The sequence below is a fragment of the Ciconia boyciana genome, chromosome 2 (assembly GCF_034638445.1).
Source record: "Ciconia boyciana chromosome 2, ASM3463844v1, whole genome shotgun sequence".
Classification (NCBI taxonomy): Eukaryota; Metazoa; Chordata; class Aves; order Ciconiiformes; family Ciconiidae; genus Ciconia; species Ciconia boyciana.
The window spans coordinates 95,020,855-95,040,921 of NC_132935.1; the positions used below are offsets into that span (position 1 = coordinate 95,020,855).

The 20,067-nt window shown below is 39.8% G+C and overlaps 1 protein-coding gene across 3 annotated transcripts in view; it reads left to right on the forward strand.

The window, feature by feature from the left end:
* Positions 1-20,067, forward strand: part of FARS2 (phenylalanyl-tRNA synthetase 2, mitochondrial) — a 251,353-nt gene that overhangs the window by 167,826 nt on the left and 63,460 nt on the right. For all 3 annotated transcript variants that reach the window (XM_072853239.1, XM_072853238.1, XM_072853240.1), the window contains one exon: positions 3,322-3,473. In XM_072853239.1, coding sequence (XP_072709340.1) covers positions 3,322-3,473 — 152 coding nt within the window. The remainder of the gene's footprint in view (positions 1-3,321; positions 3,474-20,067) is intronic.

Sequence of the window (20,067 nt, forward strand, 5' to 3'; positions counted from 1 at the left end):
TATTATTAAAAAAAAAAAGATAGTAATTCAGTACTCCTAAATGTTTTCACCTTGGGTGATGGAAAATGCAGTGTCATTATTTGCAATATTCCCTACAACGTGGGCTCAGTGGAGTCCTGTAGGTAGTGTAATTACTGGGAAAGCACTCTTGTTTTCCAAGGCTGTTGAGAAATGTCAAAGATAGTGCACTGCAGTGTTTGAAATGGAAACTAAACAGAACATTTGAAGTAGCGCTGTGGTGACAAAGCTCTGATGGGACCAAAGAAGCGGTGCAGAGTTGTCTGTGCATTGGCAGCACTGTCCGCCAGGCCTGGCCAGTGCCTCGCAGCAGTGCTCTGCAGGTGCCATCAGTTCTATCTTTTCCTAAACCTCTTTTCAGTTCCTCAAAAACCTAAGGGGGGTGGTCAGGCAGTGGAAGGAGGGATGACGGAGCTTCAAGGCTTGGACAGCGTACTAGGAGTCAGCCAACACACAGGCAGTGGAGCCAGCCAGTGTCCTGCTAACTTCTCCAAGCATTGTGCTGGAGCACACCTAGGTCGTGAAGAGGATGTAGCTGGAAGCGGTGGCTGGAGGTCACAGCAGAGCAGAAAGTGTAGTGGGAAGAACATGTTGCTCTCAAGGGGAGCCTCTAAAATGTCTGTAAATTCATAAGGAAACAGTCTTTGGGGCTGCCTTTTGCCTTGAACCTGCAAAGGGATCAAAGTCAATAGGCTTTAGACCACTCTGTTGTTAAAGGGCAGGAGAGTTTAGAAAGGAGGACAGTGATGGCAACGGGATCTGTTGGACCACAGTATGTATTTACTGGGGTGCCTGAATACAAACTTAGTAACTTCATTTTGACCTGCCAGTTGGAGACTCTTGTCCTATCCTGTTCACGTTTTAGGGGTAGCTAATAAACAATTATGTAGCTCATGTAGCTCTACAACAAACAGATCAATACGTTTGCGAACTAGGAATTTTATCCTTATACTAACTTTAGTGTTGATATAATACTTACTGCAATGATATTGACTGCAGCCAGGTGGTGAAGGGACAGTATAATACAGGATTATTGCCTTGCCTTTTACCATAAAAGATTTTTCTGCATTATAAGGCTCTGAGAAAATGTTAGTACATAATAATAAAAGTTACGCTTACTGTTTTAAGCATTTGTCCTTCCAGTCTTTGTAACACACACAAGCATACACACATGCTTGCACACACAAAATTACAATAATTCTGTATCTAGGCTAGTAACACCATGGATAGAGTCAAAGAAGCAGTTTTCTTATAGACTTGATAATCCAGGAGGGCCAGACCCTACAGTTTATTACATCTTTGAGTAACTTTGCTCACATGGAATTTGATAATACTGATAATGTGAGTCAGACTGTTCCAGGTACATTTGCAAGATCTGACCACATTGGGTCTTTGTGTACATCTCATTTTAAGTGGGAAAAAGAGTGCTGTTTTCATGTGCCTGACAAAATCCTGCATCTTTTGAATTTGATAGCAAATACTCACTCACTATGAATTGTGGGTATTCTGCTCCTTTTGGGGTTTAGGATATTACTGAGTTACTTGAACATGTAATTATTTTTCTTTAGTGTTCCTGTACCTGTGGGAATGAAAGTAGGCAGCTGCCCAAGTGGAGTGGTCATGCTTAGGCTCATGAGCCATACTGTCTGGTTGAATAATTAAATGTCCTGAAGCTGGGAGTTCAGTGAGTTTTGGATTAGTCCCCGCAAGCTTTGAAGTGTGTTCAGTAGGTTGCTGAAATATAGCAGTGGTAAATATAGTGATAGATAGGGGTATGGTGAGAATATAGAGGTCTGCTGCAGGATTCTATCTTTATTTACACTAACACATGTATCGGATTGTTGACTGAGGAGTATCTCCAGCATTTGCAGCTGTGACTTTTGTATAGCAGAGGAGATGTTTACATTTCATTCATTAGTGTTTTATCAAAAGCTCTTGTGTGACGGATTTATTGTGCAAGTTTTTTTTAATTTGGTGTACAGGATATGAATTCATTTGACAAGTTTATTCCTTTAACAAGTTGGATAATCATTTGTGATTCACATTTTTATTCACTGGGGGGTTATTAATTTAACTTGCACTGTATTCCTTATCAGATATTTATTGACTGTTTTACACTGTACAGAACAGGATTTGAGTAAATCAGCATGCTGTAAATTTGCCTTTTTAACAGGTTTATTGCTTTAGCCAGGTATTCACTTAGGATTTCACTGCTCCATCATAAAACATTCCCAGGCATGGAATACATTTTTGAGTGAGATAATATACTGTGTCGACCAAGGTGTACACATCGGCTGTCATATACATATAAGCAAAATAAGAAAAGATGTTTTCTCCTGCAGACTCCAACAATCTTGTGCAAAACTGCTTATTTCAACTGCAGTACATTAGTGGAAGACTGAAGTAAAATATTGCATGACCTAGAGGGCATGAAAGAAGAGCATTAACATTTTCTTTCCTTCAAAGGGAGAAACATCTCAGCAAAGGTGAGATCTGAAACCTGTGGACTCCAGGGAAGTCTCATCAAAACTGAAAAATTAATAATTGTCTTGTTTTGTTTCTCTTTCTCTTCCTGTTTTTGCAAATAAAAAGTTACACTGTTCTGACCACAAGATGAGGTCTTTCTGTCTGCAGCAAAGATGCCCCTTTATGTTTAAGAGTCTGTTGTGGTACCTGTGGAATTAATAATAATGCTAACAGCAATATTTTTGTTGTTGTAGATGCTTGGATGTCTATAAAAACCACTGGGAAGTGAACTGATTCCTCTTTTTAAGCCAAAGGGTGTTTCTTATTGTAACCTTTTAATAAAAAGGCGCCTTTTGATAAGACTTTCTTAGAAGTTGGACAGTACAAATGATAAACATATCGTGTTATATAAGAATTATATAAAATACATATCAATTTTATACATGAATGTGATAAGAATTTTTGAATCTGTAAAAAATCTGAAAAATGCTTTTCAAAAGTGCAATTCTACCCAGTGAATAATCAAGTTAAAATGTTCTCTTTCTTTTAAACGGCTCTAATCCAACAGTGTATTCAGGCTCATAAATGCTGATTTTAGCAAACAAAACAAGTTTTTTCTTCTAAATGAATGAATCAAAGTGATTATGAGGGGATCTTTAAAAGACATTTCCTAGTATAAAATCTTGCATCTCATTTGTTTACAAGGTCAGTTTGCACTTCAAAAAACATTTCAGAAAGCTACTAAAATGTGTGCTCTGTGTGTTATACAAGTTCAAAACGATTGTAGGTATAACTGCCAAGTCCAGCCACTTATAAAGTTGTTTTTTAATTTTTTAGCCACTCAGCAGATATCCACCTTTGATCAATGACATCTCCTTTTGGCTGCCTTCTGAAACATACTCTCAGAATGATTTCTATGATTTGGCTCGAACCATTGGTGGAGACCTGATAGAAAAGGTTGTCCTAGTGGATGAATTTACCCATCCAAAGTAAGTAAAACTTTTAACACTTTTTTTCCTGTGGTCAGAATATGAATATTTTAGTTCTATATACCAAGAAATTCTTGATTCTTACAGTGTTTGCACATTTAATTTTTTAGCTCCAGAACATTTTTGCAACACTTTCAAGAAGAAAGATTTTTACTTTAAAACATTATCTTATATCTCAGTTTTGTACAAGTACTGAGCTTCTGGTATTCAGACCGCAACCCTGATGTGGTTTTGCTCAGTTCACCACAGCAGCAGTGAACTGCCTTCCTCAATACATCTGCCAGTGTGTGACACTCTTATCCATAATGTGTCTGATATTCTAGTCCTGGTCTTTCCTGAGTGACTGGTGTTTGTCTCCTTGTTCTCTTCCTTTCTTTTTCTAGTCCTGATTCACTAGTAGACCTTTACTATAAATGTCAGGGCTAATATTGATTTGTTGCAGAATCCTGTTGTTGGTGTTCAACAGGGAGAAAAAAAATAGACTTTGTTCCTTTCTTTCTGACACTTATTTACACTGTTGAATAATCTCTCAGGCTTCAGAATACCTTCTTATGGATATAGCAGCACTGACACGACCATTGGGTGCACAGGTTACTTGTCCAACTGATACTATCGGTTGTCTCAAAAACTGACAAGTATCATCTATTACATATGGACTGTTTTTCAATTTGCTGCTTCCAAATCAAGGAGTAAATATGCTGCTGGCTACCCAACTTTCTAAAACAAGGTTTTAAAATAATTTCTCTTCTTTGAGACTTGTTTTTCTGGTGCTGTAGAAAGGCAGGTAGTAAACCTAACTGCAGTGTTTTTTGAAGATGATAGGAAAATGCTTCATGTTGTGCTCCAACACCTATAGATTATTTTTTTTCTTTCTACATCCAGGCGTTTGACCCTATTGTTCTTTTCAATTTGATGTGTTGCAGTTGTGTGTTGCAGACTGGATGGTTAGATTATTCTATGGCCTAGTTTTCATGGTGGTTCAGTGGATTAATATGTATTTGTTTGTTTTCTCTTTTTCCTTTTTACCCTTTTTGTGTGGGTAATATGAGACTGTTTCTGCTGTGTGAAGAAACAGAAATGCCAATGGAATTTGTGTGGGCATCTGAAAGCTTTGAGTCATTAATTCTTGAGTGGTCCTCGCATGGAAATCATGCGAAAGGATCTTAACCCTATACTCAAAATGGTGTGTCCAGCAGAGGAGTATAGGCTAGGCTAAGATAATGAGTACCATTCATTGTAAAGAACAACAAGACTGTATCTTACAGAGAAATTCAAAAGCAAGTTTGTTGTGGGTATGGATAACTTCTTATTGTCACTTGGACTGCACCATAGTATCAGTTAGCACAAGCGCATGGGCATTGAAGGCTGCTCACACGGATCCTTCTGAAAATATATTTAATTGTCTTCTATCATGATGGTTCTAATACAATACAATCAACAGTTTTTGTAAAAATTGGGATGTTGGACGCATTTTTGGAACTGGTCCTTTCCATTCATTCATGCTGAATGTTTATTGTTTGCATAACACCTCTGTGTTCATTGCCACTTTTTGTCTACGTTCTTCCTGGTGATACCAAACATGCCATCATCTTTGTTGTTACATCTTCTCTTGGGGGAAAATCCTGTGTCTAGTGTAAGCAGCTCTTCCAAGGCTGAAGGTTTGGAGAAATCTTGTTCCCTGCTCCCTCAAACAGAGGCAGTATTATTCCATGATTACTCTTGCAGCTCACTGGAGGAATCCACAGACACTGGGAGAGCCTCGCCAGCAGCACTGCATCGGTCATGGCTCAGCTCATGGGTCATTCTTCTCTTCTTTACTGAGAATATTATCTTCCATACTAGTAGAGTGGTGAGACAGGAACAGGATTCACTGCTCTGGATTTCTACTCTGTTTTTTCTCCTTTGATATGCTTTGACACATCCTGAACGTATACCAGGAGTGACAGTTGTTCGGTACAAGGTCATTTCTTCCTCCGCAAGGAATACACCTCTGGTTCCCTCTGTGACTTCTGCAAATACATGGGGAGGATGACTGCTCGCTGAGAATTGTCACACAGGTTTAGGACTTTCCTAGTATTGTCCTCTAAAGCCATTAAACCCTCACTCAGCAGACATCCAAATATGTTTTGACACTACAAGGAGGAGACATTTCTCACTTTCATGTCTGAAGAATTTGGGTGGTGACACTAATGGATTGTTGTTAAGTGATGTTGTAGTCCGCTTAGTTTGTTCAACTGCAACAACCATAAAATAAATCTTTTAAAATGTCCCATTAAAAAACAGTAATTCCAAGGAGATTATCTACTTCATTGAAAAAATAATTATAGATAAATACTATAACATAATGGTTACTTTGCCCTTTCTTCTTAGAACAGGGCATGTGCAGATATGTAACTTTTGCGGACCAATGATATAAGCCATGTAAGTCATTTTGTCTGTTCTCTAAAGCCTTTGGAAGACTGACTTTTTGAAAAGAGTGTTCTGCTTAGTCTTAATTCCAAGATAATTGTCTTGTTACAGGAATGATATAGAGGCTTCTTTAATTCAGTGTTGCAGAAAAGCCTGTGGGCACAGAAACTAACATAAGAGATCCTCAGTGTTGCTATGGATCTGTATGTTACAGATCTAGATGCTTGTAATCATTATCTTGAATTTGTAGTGATTCTGGTGTGGAGGATGGGAGAAAAGTGTATAGGATAGGGAAGCCTGCAGTGCTGCTGTCTTGAATATTAGTTACTTACAAGCAGCTTAATAAGTTCATGCTTGTAATTAATCACTTCTAGAATTTAGAATTCAGACTTTTTTCATCCTTTAAAAATACCGATTTCATGAGGAATTAGGACATTTGGCAGTCTTATTTTCTTTCTTAAACTACCTTTCTTAGGATTATAAAGATTGGAAAACAGTAAATGCTATACAAATAAAACTAGTTTAGAATACAGAAAGAGGTCTTTTAATTAAGATCCTTTATAGAGGCTGTCTGTGTGGTACTGTATAGTTACCTTACAGACTTTTCTGTGGTTCAGAAACCTTTCAAGGTTCCACTGGGCTTTGGACCGATAACCATGCTCCAGTACATTGCAATTATGGTGTGTATTAGCAGTGAAAATGTATTCCTCTAAAGGGAAAAGGGAAGGGGGGAAAAAAGGCATGAGACAAGTAATTCCTTAAACAAGGAAGAGATGTCTGGAAAAACAAGTAAATCTTGATTATCCACTTGGTAAGGTGATAATGTTGAGACATCTTCCAGGAAAGCACAGGCAATTAAAAGATACAGCAGGAAGGAGTCTCGTTGCTGAAAAGCACAAATTTAGGAGAATGCCAAGTTACTATGCTAGGGTAATTAAGAACCATTCCAGCCTAAGTGCATCTTAGGTAAACTTAACTAAATGACCCAGCATTGAGGTAAACTGAGTAATGTGCGATGTGTGAAGAAGGCTTTCCAGAAAATAAACTTTTTGGTTCAGTTTAGTCTGCAAAAATTTTATTTTCTTTTCCTTACAACTGAAACTACTTGTAACGGATGCCAGCCTAGTGGGGCTAGATCAATTGTGAAATGTTTCAAGCAGAAAGTTTTTTCATACTGCAGTCACATGTTACTTTGAGGTGGAAAAATAAGCATTCCTATTAGAAAACAATGTACTAGCAGTAGTTAGGACATGTAGACATTTCTGTATTTACCTCTCTTGAATTTTGTCATTCCTCTAAATTCCTGTTCACCAGTGCAACAGGTAGACCTCACAGAGCAAAAAAAATCCATGTGCTCCGTTCCAAGCAGAGAACTGAGTTTTAGCAACTAAGTCAAGGTAGGTAGCTTTTGCGTAAAGTGATTCTGGAAACCAGGATAACTGTAGGGATGCTCAGCAAGAGTCCTCTGATCCACAAGAAATTCCTCCCTTTGCTTTTATCCTAGCAATTCCAAACAGGTCCACCTGCCCCAAATGCTCCTTTTGAGTCAAAAGTGTCGAACTAAAAGGAGAATATGGACTTCTCAGGTGTCTGCAATCCCCACATGCCTCTCCATGTTACAGACGTGTGTCTGCACAAGATATCACATGAGAGGAGATGGCCTGTGGATCTCAGCTGCCAAACAGCACTTGGGACCCTAGGCGGCTGCTCAGGGGCTTTAGATTCAAAGTCAGACTGGGAAATCTGGGAGTAGGGGATCCTTGAACAAAAGAGGAACATCACCTGTGTGAGATATGGCTCTTGCCTTCAGAACATGCATCTGGGGGAGGGAGCGAGCAGTACATGAGACTGAACAGGTCAAAGGATAATCCTGTCAGCTGCTGATATCTTCCCATCGCCCATAGCGTAAAAAGCCATCACAGACCCGTACAATCGAATGTGGATGGGAAAGTAAGGCCCACTGTCACCTGATTTTCAGGATAATCTTGGAATCTAAATATTGTATCATGCTTGTCCTGGTAACACAGGGTGTCACTTCATCTAAGATGAATAACACAAAATGTGGCTGTAACACACCCGTTATTCAGGCATATAAAGAATAAAGCAGCAGATACAAAGAAAACGTTGCAGCTTTGCTAAAATGTCAAGGAAACTGAGCGAAACTGTGGCAGTTATAGCAAGAACAGGAGTGGGGTGTCTGTAAGGCAAGCAGAATAGAGAAGAAATGTCCCTTTGCAGTGAGCAAAATGTTTTCCACAGTCCGTCTTGTGGATTTAAGCTCTCTTTGCTTGATGCATTAGCTGCAAACATTTAGATTTTCATACATTTGGTTTGTGGAACATATTTTTCTGTGCATGGTCTGTAAAGTCAGTTCACTGTGACTTGCCTTGAGTTGTCATATGCTGCATGAGCCGTGCAACCAGCCACCGGAAGACAGTGGCACGGTTTCTGCTACCTGACTGAATTTCTTTCAAATCCTTGGAGATCTTTAAGGACCTTTAAGCATTGCTGTGCAAATACATGGTGAGTGAGGATTTGTGGCTGACATTTTTCCCTTTGGAACATTCTAGTGAACAAACATTTGCAAAAACAAAGAGAATATTTTGGACTATATTGATACTGAAGGGAGAAAAGAAAGTCAGGGTTTTTTTTTCCTTTTTGTGATGGCTGTTGTACCCTCCATATCTTTAAGTTCAGGCCTTCTACCACTCAACTTGTCTAAGCTATCTAATCAATATGAAATGACCTTCAGAAGTTAAATCGGAAAGTAATCTCCTTCTCAGTGGTCAAGACTTCTCCAGTTTCAGAAAGGAAACAGGTTTCACAGGGAAAAAGAAAGGCTGGCTGAATGGCAGTCAAAAGGTAGAAAGGTCTCTGCCCACTATGAATAAGCAAATCAAAACTGCTGCCATGCAGAGAATCCCAGTAAGAGCAGTGTCTTGCATTTCTGAGACATTCTAAGTATTGTGACTGCACAGGCATGGAATTCCAGGGATGGTAATGAAAGCATACCTGTCCAAAGTAATAGCGAAAATACTGGCTAATCACACATGGTAGAATACGTGGTAGAAGTGGCAGAACATGTTTTTGACCTGAGTTGTCCCTGATGAAGAGGACAGACAGAGAGTCTAGGGTGCATACCTGTCCCCTAAATGCAGCACCACAATGAGAATCCAGAAATGCCGAGGCTGCTTATCTTTGCATTGTGTGAGCCCTGCAAATGTTGTTTTCAGCTTAGCATGCCTTGTCTCTTCTCCTAGGTACCTTGCATCATCCTGTCAGGTGTGATGGCTTCACATCCTCATTCTGAAAAAGTATTTTCTGCATTTTGCAGAGAGGTGGTTTTCCTACTGGTCTGGGACCTGATTTTTTTAAAGTTTGATACTAAAATGTCTTTTGTATTAGAAAGAGAAGGGAAGGAAGGTGTAACTCCACATCTTCCTTTGTAAGGAAGGACGGATATAACTCCACATCTTTGTAAAGAAGATATGTAGGTAGGCTGAAAAAAGTATACAAAACTGTAATCAAGAAATGCACTGTCCTCAGTGGTACTTAAGAGGTAAATTTTTAATCAGAACAACTGAAAATACCCTGGAAAGGCAGTGTGGAGACAGTAAAGGGGAAAAAAATCAATTTGCTGTGTTTTGACGGCTACATTGTTAAAAATGTAAGTGGGGAATAGGTAAGAAAGGATTTATTCTTGCGTTTGAGTGAATTACTTGCACACTTCTGGGGTGAGATCTGCACGCTCTTAACAGTCTGTTAAGCAAAGGGAGAGGAAATGTATTGGCTGCTGTGAAGGAGGAAGGTATGTGCACTGTGGCACTATCTTTAGAGACTTTGAGAGTACTCAGATGACCTGTATCTATCCTTTTCCAAATAGTAAAAGGAACAGATCTGACAATGAGGAGTCAGATCCTATTGACTGCTGTGTTGTGTCAATGCACACCCCTAGCTCCTTGTTAGTACATAGAAAAAACAATGTAATAACATCAGTTTCCTTTTTATTGCCCGATTTGTTGCACTTTTCCTTACCTAGATGGAGATCAAATCAAATACTTTTAGGTCCAGTTATTTATTGAAGCTGGCTTGGTTTTGTCTTGCTTCTGGAACAGGTGAATTAATCAGAATAATTCTGAAGCGCTGTTTGCTGCTAGTATTACGCAAATTAAAACAAGCAGTTCAGTCCCTGAACACCTTGTTGTTCTTCAGCCTGAGCACTTTACAATTTTCTGAGGGATTCTTTGAGATTACCTTTAACTGCTGAACTGGCAAAGTCCCAGCAGCAGCTTCTCTGCAGAAAAAAAACCAACTGCTTTCAGAAGCTGCTTTTGACAGCAGGTAGTAGAGGATCGGCTTCCTATTAATGAACTGTGTTCTCCAGCTCTGGAATTTTTTTCTCTCTTTTGGTCAAATGAGTAAGACTAATATTTTTACAATAGATTAACTGTTTGTGGGAGGCTCTGTCTGTGGATACTGGTTGACTTCTGAGCCTTTCTTCAGCTGTTGCAGTAGAGCACGACTATATGGTGGCTAGTTAAAGCACTACAGTAGTACCCCCAGTCCCTCTTCTCTTTTCCCCCTCTTGTCCCACCCGGGAGCAGTGCCACCTGTTTTCTCTCATGAATGAGAACCTTTTCTGTCATTTCTTTTGCCTTATGGGCTTCAGCTTAGAAAATATGGATGTTGCATACCTGTGAGTCCATTTCACTCCTGGTGTGTGCGTGTCAGGCGTTCCCCTGTGCCCCAGACCAAACTGACGGCCAGTGGTGTTTGCTTGATTCACAGTTGGAGTGGCCCCAACTACTCTTTGGCTTCTTTCTCTTCCCTGCCTTTTCTCCTTTGAAACGCAGCTGTGTAGAAATAGCAGTTCCATTCTCGTAGCAGCTCCTGCTTAGAAGTGGTCAGGGACTTTCTGACCGAATTCTTTTAAAGACTGGGCTGCCCAGAGAGAGATGCTTTATGAAGATGTATGGGTTCTGGTCATGTCCAACCAGAGCCTGGACAATCTGCCACCTGAGGGCTGAGATGGTGAGGTTTTCAACCTGGCTGCCTAGAGGTTTAAAGGAGCCCGGACTTGGGCTCCATGTCTGTAACTACAATGCTGATTGCTACATGGCTCCAAGGTGTCTTGCACTTTCCACTTTCTAGCAATCTCGATGCTCTGCTGTCCCCCACCAAGACTGAGGCTGTCAGAGTTTAACTTTCCCAGATACACTGTGCAGTGGCAGGGGCATTCATGGAGCACAGGGCAGCCATCTGCTAGTTTCAGTTTTTGAGGAAATTGAGCTGAAAAGCTTTTCATTCCTCCTTTTCCTCCCCAGCAAAAATGTTCCAGATTAAAATGAATACAGATAATTAATTGAGTAAATATGCACATATTTTTGTTTAAAAAAGGCCCTTTCAGATATTTTAGAAATTCTGAATTTCAACCAGCTCTGTTCCTGCTTCTTTATAAGTACCCACTGAGTGAAGTCAGAGATAGCAAAAATGAGCATGCACTTTTATAGCACAAGCCAGAAAGTATTGTTTGATATGGAAGTAGACCTTTCCAGTGCTATATTTATTATGTATACACGTGTAGACTTGGAATCTGTCTGCATATTTTTGTTAAGCATCCTCTTCAAAGGTTTTTAAATGCTTGGTCTAGAGCTTTTGAAGTCCAGTGTGGATTCAGATACCTAATTCCCTTGGGTTGCTTTGAAAGTCGCCCAGATAGCAGTTCCCTGCCCAAATCTAAGAGTGTCATGGAGAACTATGAGAGGAGTGAGAGGAGGGATAGAGAAGTCTGTCCTGTAGAAACAGCATGCCCTTGAACTGTTTGGCATCTGTGTATACTGGGCATTTCTTGCTTCATCTGCCAGAAAGATGGACTTGGAAAAAACTAGTAAATGCCTTGACTTTGTTTTACAAAAAAGAAAAAAAATCCTTGCTTTATACAGTTAAGTGTGAGTTCTGTGACTTACGGCTTTTTACGCAGCTTGTGACTGCTAGTTCAGACCTCTGATGCCAGTGTTTACCTGAAGACCGTATGGGGGTGGGGGTGGGGAGAATAATCAACTGATCAGGAAAGACGGCCTCTACCTTCCCTCCTATCCTTAGTGTTCAGGCAGGCACCATACAAATAGCTGTTCTTAATGGCTTGCTATTGAAGTCTGAGGTTTCCTTCAAACCACTGTATTCAAATCAATTGTGGGGCAGACAGTGTTCTGCTGTACCGTCCCTGGCTCTTCAGAGACTTCACCGAGAAAATCGTCTTCACTAACTGAAAATAATTTACTATTAATGAGCTTCAGTAGGAGTCCCATTATTCTTCTTTGGTGGGAGGCTGGTGGCTAACACGCAGGCTTGTGGGAGGATTGGTATTCAAGAAAGGAAAAAAATGAAGTAACCACAGTTTCCCATTAGAGGGGGGGGGGAACATAGCCCTGAAGTGTGATGTATCACCAGTGATATTCCATAGGAAATGTAATCACCCTTCACGGGTAATGAGAAGAGAGGAAAACTTAAGTATGTGAGCCACACAGAAGACAAATGTCAACTCCCTTATGTATTCAGGCAGATGCAGAGGATAGCCTTGCTGATAGAAAAGGGATAGCTGGAGTCACAATGAATCTTTCTAAGAGGCTGCTCGGGTGAAGAGCTTAACCTTTCTTCATCATGTCAACCTGGAGTCAGCCATTCACCACCAGTTCTCAGATGCAGCCCAGAAGTCTTTGCCACAATTCCCAAAGCACTTCACAGGAGGCGTCACAGGAATTAGCACAGTGATTTATTGACAAGCAGTGGGCCGGTAAAAAATGGCTAAAGGAGTCAGCTGCCACAGGATGCACAGGAGGATAGCAGTAGGCTTGTGAGTGCTTCTGAGTTCAGAGAAATCCTAGTGAATCGCTGTCCTTGTAGACCAGCGGTTGAGACTACTTCTGTGCAAAGCTGTTTTTCATAGTACGTAATTGTGAGCATATTACAGTTTGAGAAGCATTGCAATGGCTGTGGATACATCAGAGAGAGAGTGAAAGCTTTTGTAATCACATTTGTTAGATGGCAAATACTGTGTTCTCTGAAGAGCTTGAAATCAGTTTAATCTTGCAATGCCTTTTGAAAGTGCTCTACTCAGCATCTGGGATGGGGGAAGAATTTGCTACGTGTAAGAGGTGAAGAGTCCTTCTTTCACCTGGTGCTTTGTCCCTCTCTTTCTACTTCATAGTGAAAAGGTTTCCTCTGCGTATGCCATTGCTCTGTCTCTGCCTGCCGCTGCCTGGGATGCTTATCGCTCTGCTCTGCTCTCTGCCTGAGGATGGGATGCAATACTCCTCCCCTCTTTTCTTGGTCTCTACCCCTGCCCCATCCATTCTCCCACAATAACACCGTAGCTGGCCATCCTACCCGAGCAGGCTAGGAAATCAAGGTGGACCGGTCCTGTCAAGGCCACCAGTGATGGATGCCTGTGCTGCAGGCTGGGAATCCCTGCAAGAGAATATGGGTGAGGGAGGGAAATGTATTTTGGCTCAGTCTCAGATCTGTGCCTGAAACTAGTTTTTCTTTAAAACAGTAGACACATCTTTCATATAACTTTTGTCCCATTCCTCCTTAATCAGCTTTTACATGAACTTTAGCATGAAAGTTCATTTATGGTATGTTTGTTTTCTGTGGTGTCCTAGCAGTGTGAAGAAGCAATATGTCTGTAGCAGATCCTGAGTTTCTCTCAAATTCTCTTGAATTCTTGAATGGAGATCTGCGTTGGAAGGTAGAGATGGTACCATTTGCTTATCTCTTACAAGAATCTTTCTGTCCACAGAAAGCAGCCACAGTACTGAGGCAGCCACACCAAGCATTACTTAGGATGATGAAGGACATCACTGTCCTCTGTGTGTTGAGAATTGCACGTGTGCGGTGCCTGCACATGTTTGCACTCATCTCTTGACAAGGCCTTCACAGAACTGTGTTGGTGACCAGGCCCCTAATGCTTAGGCTAGATTCATCCAAACGTACATCCTGTAAAGCTGCCAAGATGGGAGATGAGAAGAAAAAGTCTTTATACGCCCCTCTTCACTTCCTAGTATTACTGCACAGAAGAGAGATGGATTCAGCACTAAATAATTAATCCTGCTGTTTATATGGATCCAGAACACATTTTTGTAGGGAAAAAACCCCTATAGCTAGGAAGGATTTCTTGAAGCTGCGTCAAAGCATTAAGCAGCTCAAAGGTTATTTATCTCCATGCTGGAAAATGTCAACATTTAGGCTGAGGAAACAAGGTTTTCTTTAATTTCAGAACAAACAAATGTCAGCATTCCTGAAACAGATCACAGCATCTTCCCATTGGTTTTTTTTTGTGCTTGATGGATATTTTATTTTAACCTACCAGTTAACTTTAAATAATTCGTATAAGAAAATCATTGCCAAGTTCTATCAAGTGCTATGTGTCCTCGTCTCTGGATGGTGACTGCTGCCATTCCAAATTCCTCCAGAATTCAGGTTTCTGTCCTGCTTCTCTCAAACGTTGTCTGGTAACGTTAATATTAACACTAACACCATGCAACTGATCTATTATTTATCAGACATCACACAGAAATGCAAGGGAAGGGTGCCTTTTAAAAATTATTCTGAGGATGAAGAAAAGATTTATGTTTAGTATTTTTGTGCCTCTTAGTACATGTGTGGGATAGATGGACAGTAAGGAAATGAATGACTGTTCATACTTGTAACATTTGAATAGTTTGTGTTCATACTTTGTGAATGAACACCAGAAAGGAGATAGATGAAGACTGATTTAACGTAGTTCTTGTGGGGGTTTTTTATTACCTTTATATATTAAGGTAATAATGGTTCTCAGCTGAGATACTGCCACCCTCATCCCATAGACCAACAAAACAGAGGAGGCCGAAGTACTGACACGTCTGACAAGCCACAATGGAAATTTAATAGTTTAGGTCAGAACATTGCCTTCAGTTGTCTTGGGTAGATAGGATGTGTATTGAGGAAGTGAAAATCAACTAGGATGGTGCAGCGAATTCAAGTTTTTCTTGAAGTAAATAGCTAGGCTCAATTACGCAAAGCCAAATGTTTAACTGTGGGTTGTGTCACTTAGGCAGATATTTTTCTTAGTGTGTGCTAATGCAGATATTCCTGGGTTTGGCTTTATAAAATGAGTCCTTATTTTCAGAGCTTCTGAGTGTTAGCAACTCCTACTGAAATCGCTGGGTACTATAGGAACTCCAAACCTTTCAAAACTACACCCTTGCTGTCATTCATAGAGTATCCAGAAAACCAAAATGCCCACAATTTAATGGGGCACTATGAAAAATCAACCTTCACATATTTTGTGTGTTCTTAGCTATTTTTGATCATAATGCTAATTCTCCTGTTCAAAGTGTTTTAAGAGGTGAAGATATGTATTTCAATACGGAGCTTTTGGAGGAAGATGATACTCTGATGTGAAGAGAAAAAAGGTCATTGAATATAATGCAATTTCATTTGGAAAAAGGGAAGACAACACATGAGAGGTGTTCAAAAAAATTGAAGGTGATGAAGGAAGCCAGTAGGACCATCTTTCTCCCTTGTATTAGTCCAAGAGGAAACATTCAAAAAGCTAACTAAAATGTGCAGCATGGTGTGTAATAAGTCTGCAGTACTAGATACCTTTCAGGCAAATAAACCTCTATGGTTACACAAAAATTGCAAAGGCTGTCAATTCTTGTGCTTCAGAACATAAGTGACATCTGCCTGGGGTCATGATGAAATCCCAATATGAATTATGGACCTGCAGTATTTATAAAATCACTGTTGTATTTCATACAGCCCTGAAACATCTGTTACTAGACAATTCTATCAGCAGGATACTAGATTAAATGATGTTGTCTTATAATTTAGTATGGCAATATCTATTTCCTGTATGTTTAAATATATAGAATATCTATATGATCTCAAACTTCCCTTTTTATACAGTAGTTTCCTCAGTGAGTCCTTTTGGGCTTTTACAGTCCATTTTCTAAATAGGAATTACAGTTATATACCAGTTGTGAAATTGAATATTAACCTCGTAGATCATGATAATAGCCATTATGGGCCACCAAGTAGAATGTGTGTTTACGCAGTTCTAAAGTGTTAGATGTTTAACATTACAAATTCAAGGTCTTCTACTCTCCTGATTACTAACCCAGTTCCCTGTGTTGACTTTGAAGTAGATCCACTTTCAGCCCAGTGGAGAATATTTTAGGGATAAGTTTCTAAGCTGGTTTGGTACAAGTAAATTAATGTGCTTCACTAGTGTATAATTGTGCTAGTTTTATATATGTCGTGGATCTACTGGATTTGAAATCTGCTTGGAACCCATGCTTATTTTCTCTTTAATCTTCCCTCTATCACATGAGGTCAATTCCATCATACACAATGTATTATCTCTCTGGAGAAAAGAACATTTCTGTGTACTAGAGGGAGAACTATCAACCTAGGCAAATACAGAATGGAAAATCGATATATAACATGGATTCAATACCCGTTTTAAAGTTATCTTATCTTTTGTGTAATTAATATTTCTTCCCCCATCCATTCTTTTTTTTCCCCCTACATTCAGTTTCAACATCTATTCTCTTTCTGTTGTTTTCCTCAACTGCAATCCTTGTAGCAGCACACAGAAATCAGGATGTAAGATGGTTGACTTCTAGCTGAAGCAACAGTGTCCCTATATGGAAGAAGTTAAAGCAAACAGGTTCTCTGGTTACTGATGGTATTAATTTTTTAAAGGTCCAAAAAAACAAATGATCCTATCCACTAATGCAAGCTAGCTGAAGCCTCAGGATGATTCAGGGATTCAGAGTGGTTCTCCACTGCCTTTCAACTTGCAGTTTTGTTTTTGAGTATGGCAGTGTGTTCATAGGGTGAAATTTCTTGCCTTAAAAGCAGTATTTCTGCCGCTATTGAGTTCTGCTTGGAGCATTGGGCAAGACAGGAATGAAAGCTGAAGGAAAGCAAAGGTGAAAAAAAAAGGCACAGGGAAAAAGCACCATAACTAAGAAAAGACCAGTATCTTCAAACATGGCTGATGACTTTTCTGGATAACTGAATTAAGAAGCTTTAAAGGGCCATGATTCTCAGAACTTGATGTTTAGCACTTCTGAAAATGAGACCAAAAAAGAATTCACCAAACACCTATGTCTCTTGAAAATCTTGGCTGAGAGTTTAAAAAATGTGCATATGAGAAATGACTGCGACTGCAATTCATGCACATTATTTTTGCTAAGTAATTAGACTTCCAAATGTGTTCAGGTGCCACCTCTGTCCCCGCAGAGCTGCTGCCTACCCAGGTATTCCTGTTCTGTGCTTCATTCCTCTCTTCCGTGGAGCAACTTGCAGCGGGTGAGCAGTCTTGTCAAGTGGCATGCTACACACCAAGAAAGTGCTCTAGCTCAGAGGGGATAAATCTTCGTCCTTAAATCAGGAATTCTGCTATGGATTTCAGTGTGACAATACTTTACTCCAGAAACCGGAATGTTTCTGGGACTGGAGATTGTAGCAGTTTGAAGTTAACATGTGTTAGTCTCTGACTCTCTTATTCTCTTATTTATTGATTATTTTTGGCAGGAACCCTATTTATAAAATCAATCTGCTTTGACTTGTAAATTCAAACTAATTGGACTTATTCTTTAATCCTATTATGGAGAATATCTACTGTTTGCTTATCATTTGCAATGTAATCATGAATAAAAAGAAGCATCCACAGGAAAATAACATATATGCACATATTCTGTGATAACCAAGTAGCCAAAGCTGTTGCAAGTTTGATGGGCAAGAGCTAAAATCTGTGACTTGTCAGAGTATCAAATAGAGGAAATGCTGTGAAACAGTTCTGAAGAACACTTGTTTGTTGACCCCAGCTGTGTTTGCATAGTGTACTGCCAACAGAGTGCAGCAGCACCACAGAGAGATGCTGCAATCATGACTATTAGTTTTAACTGAAGAATTTTGCCGAGAAAGGTTGGACCAGATGATCCCTGGGGTCCCTTCCAGCCTGGTATTCTATGGATTGTGTCCTTAACTCAAAGCTTACATGGAATTTATTAAGGTCATTAAAGAACTTACTTGATGAGTAGGTCAGGCATACACTGAAGTAATGGCTTGCAAAGCACAACAGTAGAAACAGAAATACCATACAGGTGGGAAAAAACTGTGTCTTTTAAACTGTATATTATAGATTGTGAATTTAAAGGTCCTCTGTAACCTGTCATCCATGGTAAGCTACTATTCCAGTGTATTTAGTTTGTCCCAACACATTCCACCAGTTCCACATGAACAGATCATTCTTGTGCTGGAAAACACGATTACTAAAATAAGTAGACTTGAAAATAAAATATGCTGCCAGCAAGGCAGCTGTAAGTGATAGTGGAAAAGATTATAATACAATTGGAGCACTTAACTGTACTTTCTTCACAATCAGGGTTGGCACAAGATGAGCCTACTGAATGTCATCCCAAAAAGTTCGTTCTTTTGGTTTTTTTGAAAATGCAATCTGAAATTCTCAGCAGTTGATTTTTTCCTGCTGATAATGGGGGAATTTCCATGTTGGAGGAAGTGGTAATATTAGTTGTCAAAGAACTGTTCTTTGATTGACACTGAAACTCCCTACTGGTCTCAGTGAGGCTGGGAGTGTGACAGGTGCAAAATCAGGACCTCAGAGCTCCATCCAAAGACCACTGGAGTCAGTAGAAACCATCTCATTGACTTAAGTGGGGTTAGGATCAGGCACTGTGTGTTTCCTTTGCTCATTAAAACACAATCTGTCAACAGAGAACACAGAGTCATTTCTCTTCCAGGAACCTGGACTTTTTTGCCAGTGAATTCAGTTCTCCATTAAGAAATACGATGACTGATGTCAGAAATACTCTTGTTATTCAGGAGGGACATACTGATATTTGCTCAGCAGGGTAAAGTGGTAGTTAATAATGAAATTTGCATTACAGTTGCATTCAGAAGTCCTTCCAGTTTTCTGGTATTTTGGAGCTACAGAAGGCACCTAGGTGTTGTAGCAATACCCTTGCACTCTGCTTAGCCACATTTTTATGCGTTGTGAAAACTGGTCACCTCTGACTGAAAAATCAATCATCCCCAACTTTATTAAGGACAAATAAAAATACAGATTCATTATAAAATTTTCTCATATTGTAGCACCAGACCAACCAGGTATAGAACATGAAAGAGCAACTAAGGCTGTGAATAAGAATGTTTTTTTTTCCTAGATATGACAACGTCAACTCTTGCAAGCATGCAGCTAGGGAGGAAGGGAGGAGGTAACTAGCCATTGCTGACTTCAACTTTGCCAAGCCGAACTTTCACTTTTTATTGCAATCATGCCTGGTTTGTCTGGCTAGGAAACAGGTTCCTTCATCATGTTGTTTGGTTTATTGTTTGCCATTGATAGGCATTTAGTGGTGCTGACAAGGGGTATCAGCATTTCCATTACTGAAGGATACCCTCTTTACAAAGAATCTTGTTACCTTTAGGAGAGCCTGTCTTAAAAAGGAATATACTTGCTTTGGAAGAGGCTCTGTGAGTTTGCTTATGTAGTGTCACAAAGATGTGATCAAGGTGTACTGTTCTTGGTTTTGTTCTTATCTACGGTCTGTTCCTGGGTCTCAAAAAAATAACAAGATTAATAACTTTTACATGAAGTTAAAAGATGTAATGATAGAATGGAAAATAAACTCTCAAGACTAAAGAGTGAGGACTAGTTTGCTTAAGCATTAGGAAGGGCTGTAAGTGAGATTACAAAAAGTTTACCTTAACTGCGGAAGTTTGACTTTTCTAACCAAGACTGCTTGATAACAGCCCAAACGTGCCTTGATATGCACATCCTTTCAGATGTACCTAGTACCTGCTGCCACTGAACAGTTCTGGTGGCAGAACAGCCCTGGAAACATAGGGACTGTTGGAGTAATCCAACATAGGGACTGTTGGAGCCATCCCTCTAGTTGGGTGTCACGTAGCCAGCAGTAGCAAGTCTAGGATACTACACAGGGTGGTGTATGAAATCCTTCCTAAACTGTTAGGAAATTATATCTGCATTACAGAATTTGTCCCTAATCTCCGTCTGTTAGTGATTGCTTATAGTGAAACTGCGGGGATTATTTGTGTATGTATCCAATTGCAGTTTAATCCTCTTGATTCTTGGCATCACTAGTATTTTGTG